We start from the raw sequence: 16,364 nt of genomic DNA, 5'->3' as shown, positions 1-16,364 counted from the left end.
ATTTGAAATACTTTTAGTAGTTGGAGTCAGCTTCTTATTCCTTCTATAATCATAAGGAAGTCTAGGATCTACTGTATAGTCTTCTCAATGCAGAAAGGAATTCAGACCTGCTGGGATCTCTCTAGGAAATTAAAATATGCATAGTTGAAGTCTGGGAAACCGAGAAATTCTCAGGACTCTGAAATTAGTGACTTTTGTATGGTGAACATTACAGTATACCCATTTCCCCCAGAGGGCTGTTATATTCCTATAATAAGCATTTCGGCCACTGTTACTTAGGCAATGTATGTTTAATAGTGAAATTAGTATATTGTTAAGCCAGGTCTACTATAACTCTGGTTTCCAAATAGATTGCTATTTTTTACTTTTCGACACTAAAGAAGCACCAAGCACATTCTCCTTTTTATGAGAACATTAAATGATTTGTAAAAAGAGGAAAAATAAGAAAACGTTTAAAATAAATGGATGCTTCATATTAAACGATGAAAGTATGCATCATTAACACTTTAATATGAACTATGCATGATTCATTTGTTAATGGAAGCCCTGCAGTCATTGCAACATTCTACCTGTTTGGTTACCTGGTCTTAGTTGTAGTGAGTGTTGAAAATCCACTTTTCATGGGGAAAGTAATTAAAATTTATGGAACAATGTCAGGTTTTTTGGGGAGCTCTAGTGCTGAGTGGAGCATAGTTTCAGAAACATGCTGATAGACAAAGTGCCTGTCCTCATTCCTACTAAGGTGACCCAAAGATGTCTCAATAATTATTTTAAAGAACAATACTGTTGCTTTCATCTCATCCATAGCCAGAAGCAAGACAACTTGGGTTCATACTGAGTTTTCTGTTATTGATGCAGAATATGAAGACAAAATCTTGAAAGTTTGACAGATTCTCCCCCCTCTCCACTTATTCCAAAGAGAATAAAGGTTGATGGATCTTGACTTTTTTTCTTACTCCTTCCTCCCTTCCAGGACTAAGTTGGTGTCAGCCTTAGATAAGAAGCACATCTAGAATACTAGCTTTATATTTTTTGTACATTTATATTAACAGAGTCTTGCAAGTCTGAAAGTTTATCTCTCCCTTCTATCCTTTACAATCAAAGAAACTAAGAAGGGTTCCTTCTGAGATGTTTGCCACACTCCATTCCTCCTCCAGGTTCAGCTGCCTCTTATCTGAATGTTGTCTAATTGTAGACAACACTGTCTACAGTGTTGTGTCTCCCAAAGTCATTCCCACATATAGCTGGTGTTCATCTAATAGTGGCTGAATTCCTTCTTCAAGGCCATCTCCATAGTTGCCTACAGTTTGTGATGATGGAATCAGGGCTTGGTTAGCCCCTTAAGAATAGAATAGAATAGAATGTACACTGAGAGCATATGCACCAAGACAAATTCCTTGTGTGTCCAATCACACTTGGCCAATAAATTCTATTCTATTCTATTCTATTCTAAGACTGTTGTGGTTATACGCCCTCCCACCTTCTCACTGGGCACTCTTCTCTGTGATTATTTATATATTTATGTATGTATTTATTTATTTGTCAAGCATGTATGAGAAAATAAGTATAAGTATAAACATAATATATAAACATATAAGCATAAACAAGTATAAGTATAAACATAAGAAATGAGTACAAATAAATGGAAGCAGTAGGACAGGGACAGTACAGTAGGCATGCTGGTACACTTATGCATGCCCTCTTACAGACCTCTTAGGAATGGGGTGAGGTCGACGGTAGACAGTTTAAGTTTAAAATTATGGGGGTTTGTGGATGTAACAACAGAGTCAGGTAGTGCATTCCAGGCATTGACCACTCTTGTTGCTGAAGTCATACTTTCTGCAATCAAGTTTGGCGCGATTTACTATGAGTATCTATTGTTTGCCCGTGTATTATTGTAGTTGAAGCTGAAGTAGTCATTGACAGGTAGGACATTGTAGCAGAAACTTTTGTGTATTAAACTTAGATCAGATCGTAGGCGGTGTAGTTCTAGGTTGTCCAGGCCCAAAATTTCAAGTCTGGTGGCAGCCTTGCAAGAAGAGGAGTGGAGTACTCTTCTGCTTTATGCTGGCTTGGGCTGTGGGAAGGATGGGTCTCTGGGCTTCTTTGGAGGCATCTGCTTACCTAATGCCTGATCAGTGTTTTCCAAGTTCTCATTGGGTATTTATACAGCTACTTCTAAGCAAAAAAAAAATGGTTAGAAGCTATTCCCTTGTTTCCTTGAAGTTTGGAAAATTGGTGGTTTCTGCTGTGAGGAAAAGTACCCTGTATTTTGTCAGCGATACTGTTTTCATGGCTTGGGCTTGTGCCTCATGAATTAAAAAAAAAAGGTATTGGGGTTGGCAAAACTCAGTCCTGGGATCACTGCAAAAGAGGAGCAGCAGGCTTCAAAACTCCAGCAACATTTTCAAGAAAATATGGTTCTTGCTCTCATCCTGAGTAGTTCATTAAAATGAGACAGACCCTGATAGGAGATGTGCAGAGTGGTGGCCTCCAAGGACAGAGGAGGTGCATCCACACCAGGAAGGGAGGGAGGGAGGGAGGGAGGGAGGAAGGAAGGAAGGAAGGAACGAAAGAAGATAGTTACATGGCAATTCCTGAAGGAAACGGGATGGGAGGAAAAAGGATTTATAGAGGATTTAGATCTTAAAAGGAAACTACTTTTACAGCAGCAAAACATATATATTACAAGTCCAGGATGTTAGTCAATGTGGCATGTTTGTGTTAGAACTACAAAGGGCATAATATATATGCCTGTGTCACAGGAAATAAATAACAAGTTTCTACTAATTCTAGTATTTCAGTATATCTATTTCCGGAAGGAAGGAAGGAAGGAAGGAAGGAAGGAAGGAAGGAAGGAAGGAAGGAAGGAAGGAAGGAAGGAAGGAAGGATTGATTGATTCACTGTTACTTAAAGTACCCCTGGCAGAAAGCAGGAAAGTGCTGGCTGTGCTCTACTCCCATGTCTCCATCAATCAGCAATGGTGTCTTGTCCAGCTTAGAAGAACATCTGCCAGAACATTCTTTGATATCAGATGGGCTCAGGCTCTCCTGGCTTTTTCAGCAGGCCTTTGGAGTTTATGTTCTACATGCATCACAGTCCTTGGTGTTGGATATTTTGTTGTTGAATCTTATTTTTACCTAATTACTGAGTGGTAGTTTTAAAAGCTGCAACGAAACAGATATGGGGGAGGCAGCACATAAGCCTAGGAAAGGAATGAAATAAAATAATCTGTCCCATGCTGAAGCTGTAAAAACAACATTCCTGGCTGGCTTTATTATTGAAGCAGAATGGGCTGAGGAGTCAAGAGTTAGCACTTTAGGCAGCTCACTTTTCTGCTGACTCAAGGACTGGAGAAATGTCTGTTAACAATCCTTATGATTTATATTGCAATCCTTATGATTTATATTGATATATTGACCATCAATTGTGTTGTAAATGTTGTACCTTGATGAACGTATCTTTTCTTTTATGTACACTGAGAGCATATGCACCAAGACAAATTCCACAATCTGGGCCCTCATTTTGCCGACCTCAGAAGGATGGAAGGCCGAGTCAACCTCGAACCCTTTCAGGATCAAACTCCAGGCTGAAGACAGAGTTGGCCTGCAATACTTACTTTTTATTGTTAATACGTGATTTGTTCTTTGGTGTGCCTCCTCCTGATTGTGGTGTGTGCACAACAAGAGAGAAGTGTGCCTCTCTCTTCTCCTTTGGTCTTACAATCACTTCTTAGAATGAAGTAGATTTTCATTGCATAAATTACTGATTCATGCTGGAGAAGATGGTTGATTTTTCACACTCTCATTTTAACTCTGATTTAACTGATTGGCTGGAAGTCACCCAGCTCAGGTAAAATTAGCTTTTCAATTAGGAGTCTAGAAAGAATGTAACTGAATACATTCATCTGAGTTCTCCATACCATAACCTATACCTAAGAGAACATGAAGAATCAACCAAGCATGAACCTTCATAACTCCTGCTAGATGATAAATGCAAAGTGGGGGGAAAAAAGATGCTTTTCTGCAATGCATAGGTGAACAGAGTCACAGAAGGGTCATTATTAGTGCCAGAGAATAGATTCACCTTTAATGTGTCCTGTACAGTAGAAGAACGACTAATGACACAGTACAGTTTAGCCTTTTACAGTTATGGCTCTGAGCAGAACACAACAGGATGTCAGCGCTCTACTAACATCCTGCTGCTTGTGGAATTGTTCCATAAGTCTCATTTCCCGTCCCAAGAGGATGACAATCATGCTTTTAATACTTGGAAAAATAGCCCCAAATAACCATATTTTTCCCCTTTGGAATGCTTTCATAATAATGCAGGAAGATATTTAAGCTGCTTCCAATCAACAGCATACCATAGTGCGCTGGATCCAAGTTTTGTATACTTGCATGAAGGAGTTTTACTGGAATTTTAAGTGTGATTCCCAGGAAAGAGGTCTGAATTTCTGATTAAGACCTTACTAACCCTAATGGCTTTACAGTTCAATACACATGGAGAATGTGCAATACTTTTATTTTACTAAGTCAAGCTGTTTAGATTCAACTGAAGGGAGTATAGAATGTAGGTTTAGGCAGTATTTTTAGACTTAGAAGACTTAGAATAACTTTATTGTCACTCTGAATGTATACTAATCAGCATACATTAAAATGAAATTTTGTTGCATATAGCTCATTGCATTTGAGGGTAAAATGTCTACAACTCAATCTCTCAATCTTTAAGGATTCTCACATTTCCTCTCTTAAAACACTGCAAAATACTAAGAATGTACCCAAAATTCTGCTTTTCTGCCAAATTTCAGTAGTATGTTTTGGGGTATAGTATTGGTTACCACCTGAAGTCCATCCATAACTTTCTATCCATGGCTAATGGACCACAGGCAGAATTTCAACTTCTTAGAACCAAGCTCTGGCTTCAGCTACTAGAAGTCTTTTCCTCTCTACAATTTATCTGTATTCAAAGTACATCTAGAATTCTTTTGCTCAGTGAATCTTACAGCAACGGTGTCGGTTTGACGCCAACTGCTACACTGACTTCAGTAATATCCCCATTGCCTATCATTATAAAATAAAATATTGTGCTGCTGATACGATTGTTAATTGAAGCCTAAGGTTAGCACTAATATACAGTGGATCTGGAACTTTTATGACTAGACTTAAGAAAAAAACCTTAATGGATATACACTTACTAATCCTGTGAGATGATTACTGGAAAGTAGCTGGGGGACATTGTCCTCACTAATGCAGATGAAAACAAAAGTGTTTTCCCCAATCCATATTTATCCAGACATCCTGGATTGCAGTTCCCATGATTGCTCTATTGGCCATGTCAGCTAGGGATGAGAGTTTCTTTCAGTTAACCCAGTGGTTCCCAACCTTTTTTTGGCTATGCCCCACCTCCAAAATCCTGATGCCCCCCCCACCGTAATATAATTTTTATTTTACTCAAAAAGTGAACTCTACTCACATGGAGGAAGCCTAAAAGGCTATTAACTTGGTTTAAATAAGGTTCAAATTGCCCCCCTGTGGAGTGTGGGCCCCATGTTGGGAACCACTGAGTTAACCAATCCAGAAATGAAATTTTTTGAATGCTTCCTGCAGCTTGACTGAAAAGCATGTAAACAATAACTTGTTATAATTCAAAGGACAAAGTTCTTGAACAAACTTCTGCAGCTGGCACTGACTCCATTCACAAAGTTCAACTGTTGTGACTGAAAATTATCAGCAGGTTCTAGTAAACTTTCAGGAACTTTTGTCTTAAGGAGTGATATGAAACCTTTGTCAACACACCTCTGGCCTTGTCAGAAAAACTGTCCCCAACACACAAGTTATTTTGCTTTCTTCGTCCTTCATCTATTCATGAGAACTCTTTACTGTTTTTATTCCAAAACCACAACCCCCTTCCATGGCTTACAGGACTATTTCTGGTAAGAAAGCAACAGGATTAAAGAGACTGGTTATTGTGAGAATTTATTATCGCATCTGGAAAACAAATCAGTTTGAACGCCTCCTCAAATCAGGCCAGCAAACACATCTCATGATGAGGTCTCTCTGGACTCGCTTTTGAAAACAATGTCAGTTAGATTTAGAGAAAGTGGGTTGTTTTCTTAGAAACATTTTTACAGAGTATAAATGTTTGGTCGCTATGCAAATGCACCATGGATTTAAAGAATGAAAAGAAGCAACCATGTAAACCAAGAAGCATGTGGACTCAGCATAATCCAAACCCTGATTCAGCAAAGGTCACTGAACACATCTAAAGAATGGAGAAGCTTAGAGGATTAATAAACATAACAATACACAATAATATATTAGAGAATAGGCGGGAATCTTTAAAAGTGGCACATTTTCCCCTCTTCTTCCTTTAAACCTGTCCAACATTTTTTAGCTTAGTAACATGTTAGTAATTAGCAATATAGAGGGTTATTCACTCCATAGCAATTGTGAGTTGCCCCCAGTTCGGACCGGTTCTATAGAAACAGTAGTAAAACTGGCGGGAGGCTCCGCCCACTGACCCGAATGTCATCAAAAGTGATCTGCGCATGCACGCGGGCACAGTGCGAACTGGTAGTAAAGGTAAGTAGAACCCACCTCTGCTCCACATTGCATTGGGAACTGGTTGGCAGCTGGGAGCAGGTAGGAAAACAAACAACATGACAGCATAATTTGGTGTGAGGAAAAATATGAGGAAAAAAAGCAGTGTTTTCAGAGGCAACCTTCTACATATCCTTATTTCTACTTCCAATCTTATTTTACAACACAGAGGGGCAATTTTTCACCATAATGGATCTACTTTAGTTTTCTAATAGCATTCTTCAGGTGTGCTACTTATGGCTAGATCAAGGTTAACAAGCAAGGTTCTTCTCAGTATTTATGCAACCCAACAATTTGTATACAGAGCCAGAATCACTCTCTCAAGAATTCCCAAAAACATTCTTTTTTAGCAATGTTAAAAACTAAATGATTGTTTCAGTTAGGCAATGGGCTAATCTGGAAACTGTTGTTGATACACTGTAGATCAAAGAAAGATCTTCTGTCCAGCCTTTTGTATTGCAGTAAAGAATTAAAATGGGAAGGAGTAAAGGCATGGGGAATCAGCCACCAAGGCTGAAAAAGGCTAGGAATGTTTTTAGAAATAGCAATAGCACTTAGACTTATATACCACTTCATAGTGCTTTTACAGCCCTCTCTAAACGGTTTACAGAGTCAGCATATTGCCCCCAACAATCTGCGTCCTCATTTTACCCACCTCGGAAGGCTGGAAGGCTGAGTCAACCTTGAGCCGGTGAGTTTTGAACTGATGAACTGCGGCTACCAGTCAGCTGAAGGACGACACTCTAACCACTGTGCCACCTCGGCTCTCTAAAATAATGACCTACAGGAATGCTGATGGCCTCTAAGATACCTTTGTGGAAAAGGTATTTTTTTGCACAAAGGTATCTTAGGAATGTCAAGTCACATCATGTGGCAGTTATGGGTTCCTGGTGCTTTGTTCTCTCTTTTCTTTTACAGTGCACGCACAGACAGATATTGAATAATAAGTGGATTGGCTTCTCCCACACCTAACCTGGATCTCTGCAATGTGGCACTGGACTACTATCATTCTCATTGTTTGGTGCCCCCCCCCCCATGTCATGGCACCTTTGTGCAGTGCACAGCTTGCACACATATGTGCAGTGGCCCTTGATGACCTATCAAAACTGGCTAGATTGCTGTTCCATGATAACAGCATTAGGAGACCCCAATCTGCAGTTTCTAGCCATATGCTATAGAATCCATGTATTGTATATTTGTCTTTAGGATTTTCAGCTGCCCATTTGTTATTCCATAAATATCTAGCTGTTACTTAACTGCAGCAGCACATCCTTCCCCTATTGCAGTTTTCCCAGAATTCAAACTATGTCATTCATCTCATTTGTCCAAACAATGTGAATTCTGGAACAGTACTTTGCTCTAACTTCATTTTCTAGGGCTGACAGAAAGTGCCCAGCTCAAAGTAACCCAGCTGGCTTTATGCCTATGGCAAGAACACAGCTCACTCTCTCCCAGTTTCTAGCCTGGTATCTTAGCCACTACACCAACTTGCTCATCAAGAGAGTCCTTTCCCAAGTCTAATGGGTTGAATTTAAGGCTACCATCTCTTGCAAAAGTCTGGATCAAAACTCTTTGCTGTCATGTAGTGGTCCTCCAGAGTTTTGCAGCTCAAATCTGATAGCCCAGGCTGATGTTGAAGAATAGTAATTCCTTAGTATCCCATAAAGCTAGCATTTAGCTGGAATCCTGCCATGGAAGCATCTGAAAGCAAGTCCCTAGTCTAATGCTAGAAGGAAGTAACTGTTCCTTTCTTTTTGAAATAAAACAGAGAAAAAAACCCAACAAATTCCCAACTAGCTTTTGATTCTAGGAAAGAAACCAAGTATTGTTTGAATGGAAGTTGACTCATGTTATTTGCTTGGCAAGAAATGCAGAAATAGTTTGCCACTACTTTCCTCTGGAATTTTTTTTCCAACTTCCCAGTCTATCTATAGCTCCCATCTAAGTACTCATCAAAAGAAAAACTATAAAAATCAAGTTTTAGTTCTTTTGAACTAAGAAAGAAAGAAAGAAAGAAAGAAAGAAAGAAAGAAAGAAAGAAAGAAAAGAAAAAAAGAAAAGCAGAATGAAAAATAAAAATAAACCTAGGCAAAAACAAAGGGAAAAAATTAGCAGAAAATTTGTAATATGGGGATAGGAGGGGAAGAGAGAGCTATTAATTTGCACAGACTGACACGGCTTTGGTTGACTAATTCTGCCTTATAAGTCTATCTGCATTCCACTTTAAAAACTCAAAACAATCTCTGGGACTTAGAGGACAACTTGTCCTGGAATATTTAGTGCCAAAGACAGCTAGAGGACATTTTGAAAAGCCCTGTGAAATAAGCCTAAAAACATCTGAAGGGTCTAATTTTTTCTGCACTTTCCTCTTACACAGGATAGCTATGGATGCCAAGGAATTGTTTTTAGCCGTATCTTACTGTTAAAAGCTTCATGAACCTTACTGCACCCTTACCAAGAAGAGTACTTATAATAAAAGCATTTAGACATAGACTTTTAGCAAGTTTATAACACATGCAGCTACAAATTGTATAACAAGATCCAGCCTTATAAACTTTGCAGTAAATCTTAATTAACATTTTATAATTTAATTAGGCATGTGTCCTAGTTGGGCAGAGACTAAAATTCTACTCTCCATAGAAATGCTATGCAAATAGTCCCTGCTTAATGATTGCCCTGTTTAGCAACCTTGTTTGAAGTTACAATGTGCTGAAAAAAGTAATTTTATGACCCCTGCAGTGTCCCAACAGTCACGTGATTGAGATTTGGCCATTTTGCAACTGGTGGGGCATCCTCTAGTCATATATCTGTCATTTGCACATTTCACAGCCAGTTTTCAAAACACAGAATCCATGGAGAAGCTGGCAGTAAAATCATAATTTGTGGTCGTGTGATGTCTTGCTTTACAACTATGGGTTGTTAACTTAATGACCAAGAAACTCATGTTATAAGTCCGGAGAGATCAAACCTGGTTAGGTGAGGATTACCCGTGGAATGATTATAATCAAATATATTAGCCAATTTCCCCCTTTGTTGGAATATTTTATATCTTTTCAGTATTACTGAATTGATATTATTAACAACTATTATATGAAAACCATTGATAAAGATAGAGATCAGTATCTGCGGCTCATTGTTTTAATGTACTTTGCTGTAGGAATCTGTAGGTAGTGAGAGTTTTTCTGTTATGTTTCAGTAAATGATGATGATGAAAACAGGGTTGAGTTTTTGGAAAAGTTATGTAGCATTCTAAATGAATACTTTTATGGGGGGCAATTATTCTATAGATGAAAGAATAGATAGACGAAAATGAAGTAAGAGATTAAAGAAAAAACAACTGGACAGATAAATATATATTTGGTAAGCATCTGCTTATAAAACAGTCTATTTCTATTACATGGTTTGTGCATAAATCTATTTTGTGTGTACATGGAAGGGGAATGAAAAAAAATGCATGATTGACTTGACAGTTTATTGGGGGTCGGACAGATTCAGTAACTACATAAGATTGCTGTGAGGATTAGCTATTATTTGGTAATGTCAAGTCTAGAGAATGCATAATCTTGTTTTCTTAAAAATGCTTTTTTAAAAAAATTGAGAATATGCTAAATGCATATATAACTTCCCAGCAAGGAAAAAGAGCAAGAATAAGACTGAAAATGCTGCAAGAATCTAAAAATAATGGGGGCTTTGGGTTCCCAGATTGGGAGTTTTACTACCAGGCCTCTACAGTCTCCCCCCAAGGCTGTGTGCTCTCCCCACTTCTCTTCTCTCTGTATACCAATGACTGCATCTCCAATGATCCATTTGTTAAGCTACTGAAGTTCGCAGATGACACAACAGTGATTGGTCTCATTCGAGACAATGACGAATCTGCATATAGACGAGAGGTCGAACGACTAGCCTTGTGGTGCAACCAAAACAATCTGGAACTGAACACACTCAAAACCGTAGAAATGGTGGTAGACTTTAGGAAAAACCCTTCCATACTTCCACCTCTCACAATACTTGACAACACAGTATCAACAGTAGAAACCTTCAAATTTCTGGGTTCTATCATATCGCAAGATCTCAAATGGACAGCTAACATCAAAAACATCATTAAAAAAGGACAACAAATAATGTTCTTTCTGCGCCAACTCAGTAAGCTCAAACTGCCCAAGGAGCTGCTGATCCAATTCTACAGAGGAATTATTGAGTCTGTCATTTGCACCTCTATAACTGTCTGGTTCGGTTCTGCAACCCAACAAGAAAAACAGACTTCAGAGGATAATTAGAACTGCAGAAAAATAATTGCTACCAACCTGCCTTCCATTGAGGACCTGTATACTGCACGAATCAAGAAGAGGGCCGTGAAAATATTTGCAGATCCCTCGCATCCTGGACATAAACTGTTTCAACTCCTACCCTCAAAACGACGCTATAGAGCACTGCACACCAGAACAACTAGACACAAGAACAGTTTTTTCCCGAAGGCCATCACTCTGCTAAACAAATAATTCCCTCAACACTGTCAGACTATTTACTGAATCTGCACTACTATTAATCGTTTCATAGTTCCCATCACCAATCTCTTTCCACTTATGACTGTATGACTATAACTTGTTGCTGGCAATCCTTATGATTTATATTGATATATTGATCATCAATTGTGTTGTAAATGTTGTACCTTGATGAACGTATCTTTTCTTTTATGTACACTGAGAGCATATGCACCAAGACAAATTCCTTGTGTGTCCAATCACACTTGGCCAATAAAATTCTATTCTATTCTATTCTACAGTCTCTTGGGTGAAAGGATGGATAAATGTTAGATATCGAAGATTACTATTGTTGGAGGGACATGATCTTCAACAGGGATGGCATGCTTTTCTGTGGTATGAAAAGAACAAAATACATAGATATTTCCAAAGACATTATGTAAGAAATGCTGTATTTTTAGTTTGGGAAAAAGTTAGGGCAAAAAAACCTACATGAAAATACCAGTCTGGCTTTCCACAATGGAAGCACTGATACACCCAAATGTTGTAAATTTAGAAAAATTTGTGACGTATAAAGATATTTTAAATGGGAAAGGGGAATTAAAAATTAAACAGAAATTACAAAACCTTGCATGGTGGCCACATTTGCAAATACAACCGAGATATGAGAAAGATGTAAAAACATATACCTTTTATAAAGAGCCATCAACACTTGATCAGATACTATTGGGAACAGATGAAAAGTTAATAAAGAAAATGTATAGAATATATATATTATTAAGCTTTAAAATGGAAGATGAACAAGTGAAAGAAACAATGATAGTATGGACAAAAAGTTTTGGCTATGCTATAGAGCTAGATAAATGGCAGAAACTTTGGAACAGAAATTATAAATTGACAATGGCAACTACTTACAAGGAAATCCTGTATAAAATGTTTTACAGGTGGCATTTGCCACCAGCAAAGCTAGCAAATATGTTTAAAGATACGTCCGCCAAATGTTGGAAATGCAATCAGATATCAGGTTTGTACTATCATATGTGGTGGACATGTCCAAAAGCAAAAATTTTTGGGATGAAAATACATACGTGGTTAGAGAAAATGATAAAACAACATATAGATCTAAAGCCAGAAATATTTTTGTTAGGTATATTACTAGAAAATTACGACAAAGGGAATGTATATTTAATATTGCATGTTTTGACAGCAGCGAGGATTGTATTTGCACAATCCTGGAAAAATGAAGAAACTCCTACAGATGAAAATATAATCAAAAAAATACTAGACTGTGCGGAAATGGATAGGTTAACATTAAAGATAAAGGATAAAGAAGATACAGAATACTTTTTAACGGTAGAAATTAGAAACTGGAAGAATATTATTATATACTAAAGAATATTATGGTTAATAGAATTATGTATATGTAAAATGACCCAGACAATACACTGTTTACTAAATACTTATATATGTTAAGAAAAATGTATAAATAAAAATATTTTTTAAAAAAGGAGCAGAACTGCCCAGGAAAAAAGCCAGAATCTGACTATCAATTCTCTTCATTTGACTTTAGAAAACCTCTCTCAAGTTTCTCTTCAGGACAGATTTACCGAAACTTCATTATCATGAGCTGATGTATCAGGTGAAAGTACATCTACTGAGCATGTTTTTTCTAGACAAAGATATTTTAATTTCCTTTAAAAAAAATACTCTCTGGTCAAAGAGAGGGATTTAAATCACTCTATTTCAGACGGGTTGCCAAATTTTGTATACATAGCAAAAAGCCTGTGCTGTCAAAAGGTCATCCTTATAGGACAGGGAAACTAAATTGTATTTTGGGAGCTCTTTGAGTAGTCATTAAGAGAAAGAAAATGTTCTTTTTGCCTCCAATGCTACTGTAAATATTTCTTTGTATCAATGCTGATGAAGTTATATAGCCACCTTAGCCAGAGACAGTAATGATTATTTATGAAGGCACTAATATTGCTATTTTAAATTCTTTCTGAAAGAATTCAGTTAACTCAAGAAGTGAACTTTATCACGAAGCTTTTAAACCACCTGGAAGATGACCACAATCTTGATTTATGGGGGTTCTTAGTATGCATGATCAGATAGATCTGATTGTTATTGTTATTATATCTCTTCTATTCAACTGTGATATATGGAAATGATAATAAGTTTGGAAACTTGATTCTGCTATCTTTGCAAGTCTTAAAGCTCTATTCCCCAATGACGTGATGTTCCTCAAATTATTCATCACAAATACAAGATTTCCTGTTTAGAGTACTCTTGACTTAAAGCACTAACAACATTTGCAAATATTCTATCTTACTGTAGGGTCTGAAGGTCATCTGAGGTTTAGCTAAGTATTTTGCTTTTTTGGAATTTGTTCTTTGGCAAGTTTAAAACATATCTCAAGCCTGTGTGGTCCTGTCCTCCCATTTCCTTTTATCGGTATGTGAGACTCAACATTATAGAACCACCAATAAATTCTTTCATTTAATGTTGGTATCTTTTGAAAAGCTGTCAAGAGTTGGTATAATGCCACATGGTGTATTAATGCAAATGGTGAATAAATACTTGGAATAATTGGTTTGCTATAAAAGTTTTACAAGACCTTTTACTGGAAGTCATGAGAAGTTAGCCATAATCATTATTTTAATCATCAAAATTGTGATTTTTCATGCTCTTAAAAACAAAAAGTAAGGATAGGTTTTCTTTACAGTAGTGGCCAAAATTGTGAAAACCTTTTGGAAAAAGTGTATTTTCTAAAACTAGCTAATAACACCATTTTTTTTGGAGTAGTACCATAAACTTATATATCAATGGAAAGATAATTTAATCAAGAATGTAATGCAATAGCTGTTATGAAGGATTTGTTATTAGAATAACAGTTACAGTATAAAGAAGAAAAGTGAAACGTAGAAAAAATGAGATATACAAAAATTATCACGTCAGTTAATACTTAGTTGGGTAATCTTTAGCATGAATTATGGCCTTACAATGTCTTCTCCTGGAGAAAACCAAGTCTTTTAGTTCTGTAGCTGTTATAATGTGAAACCAAGATGGAATGATTGCTTCTATTAACTGGGTTTTATTTCTGGGTCACTTCTGACTAACAAGTTTCTTTAGTCGGCTCTGTAGATTTTCAGTTGGATTAAGGTCTGGGCTATTCCCAGGCCATTCCAGCAGTGGAATATGATTATCTTGAAACTCCAAAAAAAGTGGTGTTATTAGCCATCAAACCTCAAAAATACACTTTTCCCAAAAGGTTTCCACAATTTTGGCCACTACTGTACAACATATGCTGGTATATGTTAAATGTTCTGACCACCACACTTAAAACACAATTTAAAGACCACAGGTAGTCCATGATTTAGGACCAGAATTGGGACCAGAATTTCCATTGCTAAGCAAGGTAGTTAAATGCCTCATGACCAATTTTACAGCCTTTTTTTGACATGATAGTTAAGTTAATCGCTGCAGTGGTTAAGCAAATCATGCAGTCATTAAGTGAATCCAGTGAACTGAAATATTACAGTACTCTAAATATTGGAGTTTACCTTGAAATAAATTATTTAAAATTCAGCTGAACCTGTTTGCCAGCAGGCAAGGTTGTAACAGACAAAATTATCCCTAGGATTCCCTAGGGATAATAATAAGGAAATTTAGGACTATATAAGGAAATTTAGACTATAGGGATTGAAATCCCAATTTTGGTTAAACTTGATGCAGATTAGCAGAAATACAAGGAACCATTGGAGACAAATAATAAAAGACCTGAACATTCTCAGCCCTAAATTAATCAATAAAAACTCATCTATGAAGTGCCAGCCAATGTTATGGTGCTCCCACCACAAAAAGCCCTAACCAGGGTTTTACTGAATATATGAATCAACTCTAAAAGAATTAAGATTTCAGCCAAAACCTAAATTTATTTAATTACGGCTCTTTACCTAAGCCACACTTTTTTTTAAGAACACCAGAACTTGTTTCAAAACTGTCAAGACTGGAGGACCAAAATTAGACATAACAACATGGAAAAGACCAGATAACTTTTGATTTATGGGACTCAACTTTTGCCAACTTGAACTCCATCCAAAGGTGCCCAATTCTACCGTAAACTCGTATCCAGACATTTTTTTAAACATCCTTTGTGAGGTTAAACAACCATCAATAGTTGGTTGGATGTTGCTTTTTTTAAAAAAATGGATTGCTATGCTTGATAGCCTTGAACAGCCTTCTTCAGAAATTATGCAAAGGGCGCTAGATCCTGTCTGTGCGCGTACTCCGAAGTCAGCCCTAGAGAATGCAGTGGATTTACATTCAAGCGAAAGCGAGGAGGGAAGCCTCTAGGAATACAGCCCCACTTCGGGGATTCACTGCGCCAGACCCCCATCCCCACCCTTCTCACCTTTAATCCCTGATGCGCAGCCCCCTCCCCCCCGTCTCCCGGTTCTGCCTACCTTGCTCGCAAGGCCCCTTGCTCCGCTGCTCGACGGGGCGCTCGCCTCGACTCTTGGCGCGCAGGCTGGCCGCCCGCAGCTGGCAAGTGCTGGGATAGGTGAGGCCGTCGGAGCCGCACACCGGGTAGCGGCTCTTGCAGACGCACACGGCGGTGGCCCCCCGGCTTTTGGTTCGGCGGCGGCACTCCAAGCCGGTCGCGCAGCGTCCCCAGACGACGGTGACTCCGCCCGAGACTCCGCTCCCGCACGCTTCTCCTTCGCCGCGAGCGCATCGCCAGCAGCAGCCGCAGTTGTCGCGCACCTTGCCCAGCGGGCAACCCCAGGCTGGCAGCGGCGGGCACTCGTCGGGGACGCAGGGCGAGCAACCGCCGGCGGAAGCTCCTGGCTCCTCCAGAGACGCGCCAAAGCCGAGAAGCAAGAGTAGGCAAGACGGAGCGCACCAAATAGCCCGCATCGTTGCGAGAGGCTCGGCCGGAGACGGCAGGGGTGGCGGGGACTCCTCTTCCTGGCAAGGGCTGGCGAGGGACCTAAATTACTGGCGCAAGATCTGCGTTAAAAGAGGCAGGGATATAAGCCTGGAGTTAAGTCTCCGCCCCGTTCTCCGCCTGCCCAGCCTCGCCGTTATAAACAAAAATGATGGCGAGAGGCTTTTTGTGTGTCCTTGGGAGACGGAGTGGGGGTGAGTGGGTTTAAGGGATGTGAGAGGAGAATAAATCGGGGGCTTCTAAGTTTAAATGGCCCAGAAAGAGGTAACCTCACGTACTTTCTGTTTTCTGTTTCCCAGAAAGAGTAAATCATAATTAAGTTTAGACAATGT

The 16,364-nt window shown here is 38.6% G+C and overlaps 1 protein-coding gene across 1 annotated transcript in view; it reads right to left on the bottom strand.

Moving 5' to 3' along the window:
* IGFBP7 (insulin like growth factor binding protein 7) overlaps nt 1–16,118 on the bottom strand; it is a 37,903-nt gene extending 21,785 nt beyond the window's left edge. The window contains exon 1 of the mRNA XM_058168954.1: nt 15,548–16,118. Coding sequence (XP_058024937.1) covers nt 15,548–16,001 — 454 coding nt within the window. The 5' untranslated portion in view covers nt 16,002–16,118. The remainder of the gene's footprint in view (nt 1–15,547) is intronic.
* Nucleotides 16,119–16,364: the final 246 nt, after the last annotated feature.

Source organism: Ahaetulla prasina, chromosome 2 (genome assembly GCF_028640845.1).
Source record: "Ahaetulla prasina isolate Xishuangbanna chromosome 2, ASM2864084v1, whole genome shotgun sequence".
Lineage (NCBI taxonomy): Eukaryota > Metazoa > Chordata > Lepidosauria > Squamata > Colubridae > Ahaetulla > Ahaetulla prasina.
This window is presented reverse-complemented; position numbering and strand designations above follow the sequence as displayed.